General features: G+C 41.8%; 1 protein-coding gene across 6 annotated transcripts in view; it reads left to right on the forward strand.

The window, feature by feature from the left end:
* The window catches only part of mok (MOK protein kinase), a 131622-nt gene that overhangs the window by 97889 nt on the left and 20083 nt on the right, over positions 1-13650 (forward strand). For all 6 annotated transcript variants that reach the window (XM_043697360.2, XM_087989759.1, XM_087989758.1 and 3 more), the window contains one exon: positions 2835-2955. In XM_043697360.2, the coding sequence (XP_043553295.1) occupies positions 2835-2955 (121 nt within the window). The remainder of the gene's footprint in view (positions 1-2834; positions 2956-13650) is intronic.

Consider the following 13650-nt stretch of genomic DNA (forward strand, 5'->3'; position numbering starts at 1 on the left):
TTATATATTTAAAGAAGCAAGTATTGTCAAGTATTTATACTCCTCACTAGTATGCCCTTGTAGGTTATTTTCTCTGTCTTTATTCTCTTTTTAGTCCTCCTTTGCTGGATTCCGAATTTATCCCAGTCTTTGGTGCTATCACTGACTTTGATGTCATAGAGATGTAAGGCATGGAAACAGACCCTTCGGTCCAACTCATCTATGCCAACCAGATATCCTAACCTAATCTAGTCCCATTTCTCAGCACTTGGCCCATATCCCTCTAAACCTTTCCTATTCATATACCCATCCAGATGCCTTTTAACCTTATTTTAGAACTATCATGAGCATGAGCTTTTGGTATTCCCTACTGGAGTCTCAGGAATCTGTTTAATGGGTGTTGTGTAACTGTATTTCTAAGCCACCCTGTTAAATGATTTCTCATAGATTACTTTTCAGGTGGGGTTCCACAGGGATCAGTGCTGAGACCATAACTGTTTACAATATATATTAATTATTTATTGGAAAGAAGTGAATATACTGTAACCAAATTTGCAGATGACACAAAAACAGGTGGAAAGGCAGGTTGTGAAAAGGATACATACAGTTTGCAGAGAGATGTTGATGGGTTAAATAAGTGGGCAAAATGTTTGCAAATGGAGTATTATGTGGGAAAATATAAAATTGTTCATTTTGGAAGGGATAACAAAAGAACAATATTATTTTAATGAAGAGAAACTGCAAAATGCGGTAACATAAAATCTTACTACAACTTCACAAGGTGCTGGAGTGCTGTGAGCAGTTTTGGCCCTATTTAAGAAAACATATAATTTCATTGGCAGCAGGTTCAGAGCCTGTTCACTGGGATAATCCCTAATATGGAGGGATTGTTTTATGCATTACGGCTCAACTGGGGAGGACTGTTCTGATTGGAATTTAGGAGAATGAGAGGTGATTGTATTGAAATAAAAATAAAGCTTAAGAGGCTTGACAGGGTAAAAGCTGAGAAAATATCCCCCCTCATGGGAGAGTCTAGAACCACAGGGCATACTCTCAGAATAAAAGGTTACCACTTTAAGCTTGAGGAGGAATTTCTTCTGTCAGAAGGTTGAGAGTCTTTGGAACTCTTTGCCACAGACAGCTGTGAGGGTAGGATCCTTATACAGAGGAACCTCAATTATCTGAACGAGATGGGTGGGCACTGTTTCATTTGGATAACTGATTAATTCGATTAATTGATTCAGTGGCTCTCCTCTAGGGCTCGGAGTTTTCTGTGAAGTCTGCTCCCCATTCAGGAGACTAGGCAGTAACACACCGGATGCGAACACCCACACACCAATCCTGCCTATCCGCCCACCCCCAAACTCTGTCCCATCTCTGTCTGACCCCGCCCCCCCAAAAGACCCCCCCACCCAGTTCACTCCCACCCAGCCCCTCAAACCCAGACCCCCAACCCTGCCAACGTTCGTCCCCCTCCGTCCACCTCCTGCCTGTCCCCAAACCCCCCCCACCCCATCCGCTCCCCAACCCCATCCACCCCTTCCTTCGCCCGCCCTCCAACCCCACCCCTTCCACCCCACCCATTGTCTGACCCCCGTCTGTGGCCTCGTCCCCGACTGAGTCCTCCCTCCCCTTCGCCGGACTGTACACCAACAGTATGACTGCTGCTGCCTTTGTGGGACAAGTCTCCAAATAGAGCACGTGTGCGCGCGCGGGCGCACACACACACGCGCACAATGTTTTACTGCAACTTTTTGACAGGTTCCACCTTTGCCCTGTAATGAATAATGTTGGAGAGGTTATCTGGGGAAGGCAGGTTTAGAGTACATCCCTGTGTAGAACTCCAGTGAAAATGTGAGGAGAGAGAGAGCGGGAGGTTATTCATTTAGAGACGGTGACTGGACTGTCCAGGACTGTTCTTGGCAGCATTTCAGTGAGCTGAGTTCATTTTTAATCATTGTACCTGTAAGCAAAAGACGCGATCAGAGTTGAAACAGCTCTTTGATGTAAGGTTTCTATTGGGACCTCGAGATCTCCTTCAGATAATCCAATATTTGGGTAATTGATATTCGGATAATTGCAGTTCCTCTGTATATTGCTGATATCTGTAGGTTCTTGATCAAGAAGAGAATCAAGGATTACGGGGAAAGGGCAGCAAGGTAGATGTGAGGAATGTGAGATCAGCCATGATCTTATTGAATGGTGGACCAGACTTGAGGGGCCAAATGGCCTACTCGTTCCTATTTCTTATAGTCTTATGGAAATAAAAGAATGGCTGACAATGCCTTGGCTTGAATCTGAAAAACTAGGTTTTCATGTGGCTTAATTGTCAGTTCTTTAAGTGATCATCTTTTAAGTTGCAACCAACGATCCATTCTTCCTACCCAGTTATTGTCTTCCCATTCATCATAATTACATTAAATTACATTGCTTTGTTCCATTCTTTTTCATTCCACCTTATTTGCGACATGTGTATATTGAGGCCAATGGCTCAAATGTCCAGAGTGCCTCTGGCTTTGTTATTTTGGTGCAGGGCCATTTCTGTGTGTCCTCCACACCTACCTGGGATATCTAGAAAGAACATTTTGAATTATTTGATTGATAAATCAACAAATGCTGAAAGTTAAGATTGGAAAACTGAATGGTAAGTGTGCTATTGGGATTTTAGAATGTATAAAATTTTAAACAAACTCGTAACCACAATTTGTCAGCTAGAGTAAGGTTTATGGATAGGAAATCGAGTCTGATTTAAGATCTTTAATGAGTTGTATAGATTATTAAGTTTAGTAAGAAAGATGTTAATTCATTTTAAGTAACAAAACTATGCACATTTATGCATTGCCTCCTTCCTGTAGATTAGCAGAGAAACAAGCTGCCACCTTCCAGCGTAGAGTGAGATGCTTAGAAGGGAATGAAAACAATCTAAGCCCGGCTGTGGTGCACAACCTCTGGAGAATTCATAAGGGGCGTAAGCAGGTAAAATAAGAAACCCTGCCTTTCTCAGTTCTAACAGAAAGTCAACAGTTCCACCATTAAAACAAATATCAAGTATTTTGCAAACCAATTTATCTGAAATAAGTACATAATTCGGTAATAGTGTAGTTATTTGCATCATATTTCTATGACCTTAGATATTTTTAAATTGGAATCAGAACCGTAGACTTTTCTTCAGCAGAAATGATAATTTTACATATTACCCTAGTTTCATGTTTTACAACACATTTAATATTTAATATAGACTTAAAGGACAAAATTCTGTAAATTGCAGTAACAAATGTGTTTTTGCCCAGACCTATCACCTTTTGAGAAAACAATAAAGCAGTATGATTTACCATTGAAGAACAAGGAGTTCACTTTCTGGGTTGTAATTTGACAGATCAGTTGCAAGGGTTCTTGTGGCACAATGATAGTGCCCTTACCTCTGGGTCAAAGGACCTGAGTTAAAGTCCAACCCACTCCATAGAAGTGTCATGACAATGCATCAGTTAAAATATTCAGATAAAAATATTAAATTTTGTCTAATTGTGTGAGAGAGACAATGTTCACAACTTTGGAGAAAGAACTTACTTTCTTATCAACCAGTTCAGAGGTTTAATTACAAACCTTTGGAACTTGTGGACTTAAACTCAGGCTTCCTGGCTCAGAAGTAGAGAAGGATGGAGGATTTAAAAAAAACCTCAACCTGCTCAGGCACACATCTGGAGCAGGTGGGACTTGTATTTTTTTTCTGAATCAACCTGTTCATTGTACACTCCTGAAGAAGGTGAGACTTGAACCCAGGTCTTCTGGCTTAGGACTACATACACTACCACTGTACCACAAGAGCCCTTATGATTGTAAAGGATTGAATGTCTAATCTCCAATTTTCAGCTCTGATCTTTCAAATCAGTATGGACTTTGCTTATCCACAGTCCAAGATAATATAGCAGGAAGACCAAGATGCAAGGAGAGCTTCAGCTGCAAGAAGGCCAGCAGCAGGAACACCCATCAGCATTTGCAGCTGTAGCATTCTGTTCATTAGACATTCATCAGACAATGGAGGAAGTGGGCACACTGCAAAAGTTTCACCAGGGCCACTTGGCTCTAAAACTCATTGATTCAAATGTGCGCAAAAGTGTTAAATTCTAGAGGCAATGTGAGAATGATTGTTGGGACAACAAAGTAGCTGTTGCTCAAATGAGGAATCAAGGAATGCTAGTAAAGCTGATATTTCAACAATTGGGGTCATTTCTTGTACAAGAGTTAATCAGACGGTATCCAATAGCTTTCATTTTCAGCTGCTCACAAATGACCATCCCTCTAAATAAGTTCAGAGGTGAGGACATTTGATGATTATTGCATTGCATTCAGTACAATTGTGACATTTTAGATACTGTAACTGTCTGTGCCTGCATGTAACAAGATGACTCTAATGAAACTGGCTGATAAGTAGCAAGTAACATACACATTGTGCAGGTCTCAGGCAATTACCAATTACAAGAAGAAGAGAATTTTCCTTCACATTTAAGTACATTACCATCACTGAGTCCCTTATTATCAGCATTCTAGGATTTATCATTGATCAGAGTTTAAATGAATTAGCTCAGAAATGTAATGGTTACAAGAACAGGTGAGAGACTGGATATTCTTCAGTGGGTAACTCCAAAAACTCATGGAACAGTTCAGGGAACATCTCTGGTCCATACGCACCAACCAACCCCACCTTCCGATAGCTATCCAGTTCAACTCTCCCTCCCACTCCCCGATGACATGTCCATTCTGTACTACCTCTGCTGCCTAAACATGACCACCCGCAAACTGGAGGATGAACAAATCATCTTCCACCTCAGGAGCCTACAACCATATGGCCTCAACATTGAATTCACCAGTTTTCAAATTTCCCCGCTCCATCCCAGATCCAGCCCTCCAAATCTTGACCTGACCTACCTGTCCATCTCTTTTTCCTCCTATTCGCTTCACCTCCCTCACCGACCTATCACAATCCCCTCTTACCTGCATCCAACTGTCGCCATCCCACCTACTTTTCGCTCAGCCCCCTTCCCCCTCTTTAGTCTTGATGAAAGGTCCTGCCTGAAATGTCAACTCTCCTACACATCAAATGCTGCCTGACCTGCTGTGCTTTCTCCAGCACTACACTCTATCTACTCTGATTCGCCAGCATCTACAGTCCTCACAATCTCCTGTCACAGCATTGTTACAGAACAGAAGGTTGCCATTCAGCCTATTATGTCTGCATTGGCTTTCCAACAATCATTGACTTGGTGTCAGTCTTGTCTCCATAACCTTGCATATTGTTTATATACAAATAATCATCTAATGTGATCTGTAATGTTTCATAGACTCTGTCTTGCCACACATGCAGGCATAAATTCCAGACCTGAACCACTCATTTTATGAAGAAGTTTATCACAACTATGTTTGCAAATAACTAAATCTGTGGCCATTTGTTCTCAATCCATTTACGAGCAGGAGCAGTTTATTCTTAAGTACACTATCCACGTCTCTATACAGTCAGTTCCGCTGTAATGCGGTAATTCTGTTCTTATGCAATCCTGTGTTATAAGAAAATTGGGTAATAGCAGCACCATTTAAATATTGGGGCAAGAATTGCATTATAGTCAATATGTGCTTTAAAACTTCCAACTTTAGAATCAGTGTCCCCAGTTTGTCAATCAGTGTTTTATAGCAAATTTGTGTTAACAAATCGCACATTATAGCAGAACGGTCTGTATTTTGAAAACTTCTCTCACACTTCCCCTCACTTAAGTTACTCATCTCTGTAAATTTTGTTCATCTGTGCTGACCTCTATCCACTGCATTGAAATCCTTTTTACAGTGTTGCACCCAAAATTGTACACAATTCACCAGCAATGGTCTAACAAACGTACAAGTTCTACATAACCCTTCCTCTTGTACTCTATATCTTTATTAAACTCATAATATTGTTTATTTCACTTGATCTGCTACATTCAGTGAATCATGCACATAAAAATCCAGTTCATCTTCTTCTGCATTCCTTAAGTATTCCCTGTTGTGTATTGTCTGTCCATGTTATTTTCCTGATATTGATTGGGAAAGCTATAGCTCAAGTTCGTTAGATGGGTCAGTGTTTGTTCAATGTGTGCAGGAGAGTTTCCTGACACAATATGTAGACAGGCCAACAAGAGGTAAGGCAATACTGGATTTGGTTCTGGGTAACGAACCAGGCCAGGTGTTAGAATTAGAGGTAGGTGAGCACTTTGGGGATAGTGACCATAATTCGGTGATTTTTACTCTCGTGATGGAGAGGGATAAGTGTGTACTACAGGGCAAGAGTTATAGCTGGGGTCAGGGAAATTATGATGCGGTGAGGCATGACTTAGGATGTGTGGCTTGGAAAAGTAGACTCCAAGGCAAGAATGTAAATGATATGTGGAGCTTGTTCAAGGAGCAACTATTGAGTGTCCTTGATAATTATGTACCTGTCAGGCAGGGAGGAAAGGGACGTGCGAGGGAGCCGTGGTTTAATAAGGAATTGGAATCCCTTGTTAAATGGAAGAGGGCGGCCTATCTCAAGATGAGACGTGAAGGTTCAATTGGGGCGATTGAGAGTTATAAGGTAGCCAGGAAGGACCTGAAGAGAGAGCTAAGAGCAGCAAGGAGGGGACATGAAAGGTCCTTAGTCGGTAGGATTAGGGAAAACCCTAAGGCTTTCTATAGGTATGTTAGGAATAAAAGAATGACTAGGGTAGGAATAGGTCCAGTCAAGGATAGTAGTGGGAAGTTGCGTGTGGAGGCGGAAGAGATTGGGGAGACACTGAATGAATACTTTTCTTCAGTATTTACTCAGGAACAGGGCATTGTCGTCGATGTGAATACTGAGTCACAAATAAGTAGAATGGATGGCTTTGAGGTATGTAGAGAAGAGGTGTTGGAAATCCTGGAAAAGGTGAAAATAGATAAGTCCCCTGGGCCTGATGGCATTTATCCTAGGATTCTCTGGGAAGCAAGGGAGGAGATTGCAGAGCCATTGGCCTTGATTTTTATGTCCTCTTTGTCTACTGGAGTAGTGCCAGAAGACTGGAGGATAGCAAATGTGGTTCCCTTGTTCAAAAAGGGGAGTAGGGATAACCCTAGTAACTATAGGCCGGTGAGTCTCACTTCTGTTGTGGGCAAAGTCTTAGAGAGAATTGTAAGGGATAGGATTTATGCACATCTGGATAGGAATAATGTGATCAAGGATAGTCAGCATGGTTTTGTGAAGGGCAGGTCGTGCCTCACAAACCTTATTGAATTCTTTGAAAAGGTGACGAAGGAGGTTGATGAGGGGAAAGCGGTAGATGTGGTATATATGGATTTTAGTATGGCGTTTGATAAGGTTCCCCATGGTAGGCTACTGCAGAAAATACGGAGATATGGCATTGAGGGTGAGTTGGAGGTTTGGATTAGGAATTGGCTGGATGGAAGAAGACAGAGGGTAGTAGTTGATGGCAGAGTTTCTTCATGGAGTGCCGTCACTAGCGGTGTTCCACAAGGATCTGTTTTGGGACCATTGCTGTTTGTCATTTTTATAAATGACCTGGAAGAGGGGTTAGAAGGTTGGGTGAGCAAGTTTGCGGATGATACGAAAGTCGGAGGAGTTGTTGACAGTGAGGAAGGATGTGGCAGGTTACAGCAGGATATAGAGAAGCTGCAGAGCTAGGCAGAAAGGTGGCAAATGGAATTCAATGTAGCTAAGTGTGAGGTGATTCACTTTGGGAAGAATAACAAAAAGATGGGGTACTGGGCTAATGGTCGGATACTTGGTAGTGTGGATGAGCAGAGGGATCTTGGTGTCCATGTACACAGATCTCTGAAAGTTGCCACCCAGGTAAATAGTGCGGTGAGGAAGGCATATGGCGTACTGGCTTTTATTGGTAGAGGAATTGAGTTCCGGAGTCCTGAGGTCATGATGCAGTTGTATAAGACTCTGGTGCGGCCGCATCTGGAATATTGTGTGCAGTTTTGGTCGCCATACTATAGGAAGGATGTGGAGGCACTGGAACGGGTGCAGAGGAGGTTTACCAGGATGTTGCCTGGTATGGAAGGAAGATCGTATGAGGAAAGACTGAGACACTTGGGGCTGTTTTCATTAGAGAAAAGAAGGTTTAGGGGTGACTTGATTGAGGTGTACAAGATGATTAGGGGGTTAGATAGGGTTGACAGTGTGAACCTTTTCCCGCGTATGGAGTCGGGTATTACAAGGGGGCATAGCTTTAAATTAAGGGGGGGTAGATATAGGACTGAAGTTAGGGGTAGGTTCTTCACTCAGCGAGTCGTAAGTTCATGGAATGCCCTGCCAGTAGCAGTGGTGGACTCTCCCTCTTAATGGGCATTTAAGCGGGCATTGGATAGGTATATGGAGGATAGTGGGTTAGTATAGGTTAGGTGGGCTTGGATCGGCGCAACATCGAGGGCCAAAGGGCCTGTACTGCGCTGTATTCTTCTATGTTCTATGTTCTATGTTCATCCTCCCAAAATGCAACACCTCACACTTCTCCATATTGACCTTCCTCTGCTACCTGTCTGCCCATTTAGCTATCTTAGCAATTTACAATGCTTTCTCTCATGTAAAAATAAGTTTAATAATGCTAAAATATGTAAGGAAAGCAGGAAAGAACTTAAACAAGGAATTAGGGTGAAAATAAGTCATGAAAAATAATTAGCATATGGATGTAGGTTTGCTTGCTGAGCTGGAAGGTTCGTTTTCAATGAAAATGAAAATGAACCTTCCAGCTCAGCGAGCAAACCTACATCCTTGACCTGAGCTACAAATCTTCTCAAAACACTCTAATATATATTATATATGTACATTTATGAAGCAATAGGGTAGACAGGGAAAGGATGATCTCAGGGAAGATGGGGTTGGTTAGTGCGTATGGACCAGAGATGTTCACTGAACTGTTCCATGAGTTTTTGGAGTTTCTAAGCCAAGTTGCTATTAAAATGGAAGAGGTGTTGTGCGTCTTAAAAAGTATTAAGGTAGGTAAGTCCCCGGGTCATGATGATATCTATCCCAGAATGTTGAGGAAGGCAAGAGAACCAATTGCTGGGGCATTGACAGACATTTTTGTATCCTCTTTGGCCACAGGTGAGGTCCCAGAAGAACCAATGTTGTCCCCTTGTTTAAGAAGGGTAACAGGGATGATCCTGGAAATTACAGGCCTGTGAAACTAATGTCGGTTATAGGGAAATTATTGGAAAAAATTCTCAGGGACAAGATCTATACACATTTAAAAGCAAATAGACTTTTAGCGACAGACAGCATGGTTTTGTGCGGGGAAGGTCATACCTCACTAACTTGATCAAGTTTTTTGAGGAGGTGACAAAGATAATTGAGGGAAAAGTGGTTGCTGTTCTCTACATGGACTTCAGTAAAGCTTTTGAAAAGATCCTTCATGACAGACTTCAAGATGAAGTCACCTGGTTTTAGTGGTGAGCTGGCAGGATGTACACAGAACTGGCTTAGTCATAGGAGACAAAGAGTAGTGGTAGAAGGATGCTTTTTGGAATGGGGGGTTGTGACCTAGTGGTATTCCACAAGCATCAATGCTGGGACCTCTGCTGTTAGTGATCTACATAACTGATTTGGAGGAAAATGCAGCTGGTCTAAGTTTGCAGACGACATAAAGATTGGTGGAGTTTGCGGATAGTGAGGAGGATTCCCGAGGGTAGGAGTGGATATAGGTCAGTTGGAGGCATGGACGTAAAAATGGCAGATGGAGTTTAATCTGGACAAACGTGAGGTCCTGCATTTGGAAGGTCACGTACAGGTGGAAATTATACACTGGCAGAATCCATGTGTGTATTGATATGCAGAGGGATCTCGGGGTGCAGGTCCACAAATCACTGATGGTGGCAGCACAGGTAGTTAAGATAGTAAAAAAGGCTTATGGAAAGCTTGCCTTCATTGGAAGGGGCATAGAGTTTAAGGATAGACAAGTTATGCTGGAACTTTTGCAACTTTATTTAGGCCACACTTGGAATAATGCATACAGTTCTGGTCACCACACTACCAGAAGATATGGATGCTTTGGAGAGGGTACAGAAAAGGTTTACCAGGATGTTGTCTGGTATGTGGGATTTTAGCTATTAAGAAAGGTTGGATATACTGGATTTGTTATCACTGGAACATAGGAGGTTGTGGATAGAACTTTGTAAGATTGTGAAAAGCATGGATAGAGTAGAAAGTATGAGGCTTTTTCCCAGGGTGGAGTGGCCAATTACTAGGGATCACAGGTTCAAGGTGTGAGGGATGAAGTTTAAAAGAGATGTGCAAGGCAAGTGTTTCACATGAAGGGTGGTGAGTGTATAAATTGCATTGCCAAAGGAGGTGATGGAAGCAGACAGAATAGCAGCATTCAAGAAACACCTGGATGAATACAAGAATAGGAAGGGAATAAAGGGACATGGATTCTATAAGTGAAGACAGTTTTAGTATGGAGGGGTAAAATGTGTCAGTGCAGGCTTGGAGCGTTGAAGTGCCTGTTTCTCTGCTGGATTGTTCTTTGTTCTTAAATTAGCAGATTCCTTCATCAATCAAATAATCTATTATCCATTACTTGGATCTTAACTTTGGACTGGGTAAAATGCCGAATGTGGTAGACAGGATCAGTTGCCGATGATTGGTTTGATTCTCTACATGAGTAAATGAGGCTTCAGTGGATTAAATAAGATATATAATCCTTCCCATCTGAGTTTCCATCTACATTTGACCGAGACATGTGAATCACTTGAGTAGCCAGAAATATACCTGATTGTATTTTGTGGTACTTGAGTTTGTGCAAAGGCAATGGTTAGACCACAGTTAGAATATTGTGAATATTCAGCAAATCCAGTTGTTATCTGTAGAGGGAGAGAGACAGTTAACATTTCAGATCAATGACATTTTGTTGAAAAAACCTTGATGGACACAGGGCTGCTGGTACTGACAGCAACCCTGCTATGTTGGCTAGCTGTGTCCTAATCACAAATGCTGAAGAATTAGGAGGAAAGGACATTGGTAATTTAACTGGCTGAGGAGAAAGTAATGGGGAACTGTAAGTTCTACACACTCCCAGATTATTCAAAAACAGCAGAAAGTTTGAACATATTCCTTTTATATGCAGGGAATGGGTCTTTGTCTATATAAGTCGCTTTCAGCAAGCCTAAATGAACCATGCTGGGAGATCTGAAACAAATAAAAATAGAAATTGCTGGAGAACTTCAGCAAGTCTGGCAGTGAAATCAGAGTGACTGTTGCAAGTCCAGTGACCCTTCTTCAGAACATACTAGGAGATTGACTGATTAACCTAAATTAGTCATGAGTGTAATTAGTAGTGCAGTCAGAATTATTTAATAAGTTCACAGAATCACATCTAACAATAGATATTTTGTATGCACAGATTTGTCCTGTAACTATTACAAAGCGCAACAGGTCAGGCAGCATCCAAGGAGCAGGAGAATCAACGTTTCGGGCATGAGCCCTTCTTCAGGAATCTTCAGCCCTTCTTCTTGAAGAAGGGCTCATGCCCGAAATGTCGATTCTCCTGCTCCTTGGATGCTGCCTGACCTGCTGCGCTTTTCTAGCAACACATTTTCAGTTCTGATCTCCAGCATCTGCAGTCCTTACTTGCTCCTGTAACTATTACAGACAACCAAAAGAACGTGCTGTTTGATTCAATCTGCCAGTTGCTGGGTGTGAAGAACAGTGTATAGGTTTATGTCAGGTGGTTTGTCCAGTTTAGTTCTTTACAAGTACAGCTAGTTCATTTCAGTTTCTGGTTAGTGATAACCCCCAGCACATTGTTAGGCTGAAGACTTGGTGCAGAATGGAGGGCTTTAGATTCCTAGATCACAAGATCCATTTCTGCATGGGTTATTTTTCATCAATTTGTTCAGACATATTTAAACATACATCTGGGGCAATGGGATGAAAGCAAAATACTGTGGATCTGGAAATCTGAAACACAAAAAAAATGCTAGAGAAGTTTAACAGGTCTGGCAACATCTGTGGAAAGAGAAACAATGTTAACATTTCAAGTCCAGTGTGACTGTTCTTCACTTGACTCAACATTAATCCTGTTTCTACCTTTACAAATGATAATAAACCAGATGAGTTGAGGATGCTAATTAACATGAGAATATGACATCATTGCTATCACAGATACATGATTGAGGTTGGGCTTAACTGCCCGCACAATAATCTGGCATATCAAATCTTCACATTAGAGGGGAGTGTAAAAGAAAATGTATGTCACAATATTGATCAAAGAGTCAATTACTGCCATAAAGAGAGATGATAAATATATGAATAAGAAATGTTTGGAGGCATATGGACCAAGTGGAGGCAGGTGGAACTAGTTTAGTTTGGGCTTATGGTTGGCATGGACTGGTTGGACCGAAAAGTCTGTTTTTGTACTGTATGATTCTAAGACTCAACCTTCAACGTCCCAATATTTCAATCCTGTGTTTACCTCTTTAAATATTTTAGTGATCTTGCCTTCACAATCCACTGGGTTTGAGAATTCCAGACATAATGACCCTCTAGCTGAAGAAATTCCTTTGCATCTTTGTTTTAAATGAGTATTACCTTATTATGTAACTATGTTCTCTAGTTTGAGATTCCTCCCTTAATGCAAACATCTTCTCAACGTCCATCCTGTCAAGTCTTCTAAACTGTAATGAATAAATACCTAACGTGTAGCCATTCTGAATTAGTCATCTTCATCTAAAGAGCCAATCCAGCAAATCTGCTTTGAACTGCCTGCAATGTCAGTACATCCTTTACAGATTCTGGAAATCACTTCTTAAAACAGAGCAGTACAGGATAGGAACAGGCCCTTCGGCCAACCAGGTTTGTGCCAACCATGATGATGTTCTAACTAATCCCATCTACCTGCAAAGGGTCGATGTCTGTAGAGGTCCTGTTTTTCAACTTCCTGATTCATTCTACAGGACTTCATTTGTCTTTCTGTCTGTATGGTTAGTACTAATACAGACCACGATCTCTGGCTGCTCATCTTCCCCCTCAGAATATCCTGTGCACTCTTGGAGACATCCTTGACCCTGATACCAGGGAGACAACACACCATCCTGGAATCTTGCTTGTGGCCATACAAATGCATATCTGTGCCCCTAAAGAAGACCCTATCATTGCTACTTGCCTACACTTCAAACCTCCCGGCTATACAAAAGAGCCAGTTGTGTTGCCACTGATCTGACTGCTACTGTTGTTTTCTTGTGAGAGGTCATTCTCTCTAAAGTATCCAAGGCTGTGTATCTGTTTGAGAGAGGAATGGCCACAATAGTCTGCTGCACGGCCAAACTTACTAGTCTTCCTGGTGATCATCCAACTCTTTTTTTTGGTCTGTGTAGCCTTTACTAGTAGTGTGACCAACTCACTGAAATACGAGTCATGACATTCTCAGCCTCAAGAATGTACCATGGTGAATCCATATGCAGCTCCAGGTGCTACATGTGGCAATCGGGAGATGCAGCTGATGCACCTCCCACATGCATAGTCATCATGGATACTTAAATTTGGGCACCAAATTGTACACAGTTCCCTAGGTACAGCCTCTATAGTTGTGACAAAATTTGCCTATTTTTAAACTCCAGCAATAAAGGCCAAAATTCCATTTGCCTTCTTAATTACTTGCTGCACACGATGCT

Source organism: Chiloscyllium plagiosum, unplaced genomic scaffold (assembly GCF_037043375.1).
Source record: "Chiloscyllium plagiosum isolate Xiang-an unplaced genomic scaffold, Cpla_swu_hap1 HiC_scaffold_8, whole genome shotgun sequence".
In the NCBI taxonomy this organism is placed as follows: domain Eukaryota; kingdom Metazoa; phylum Chordata; class Chondrichthyes; order Orectolobiformes; family Hemiscylliidae; genus Chiloscyllium; species Chiloscyllium plagiosum.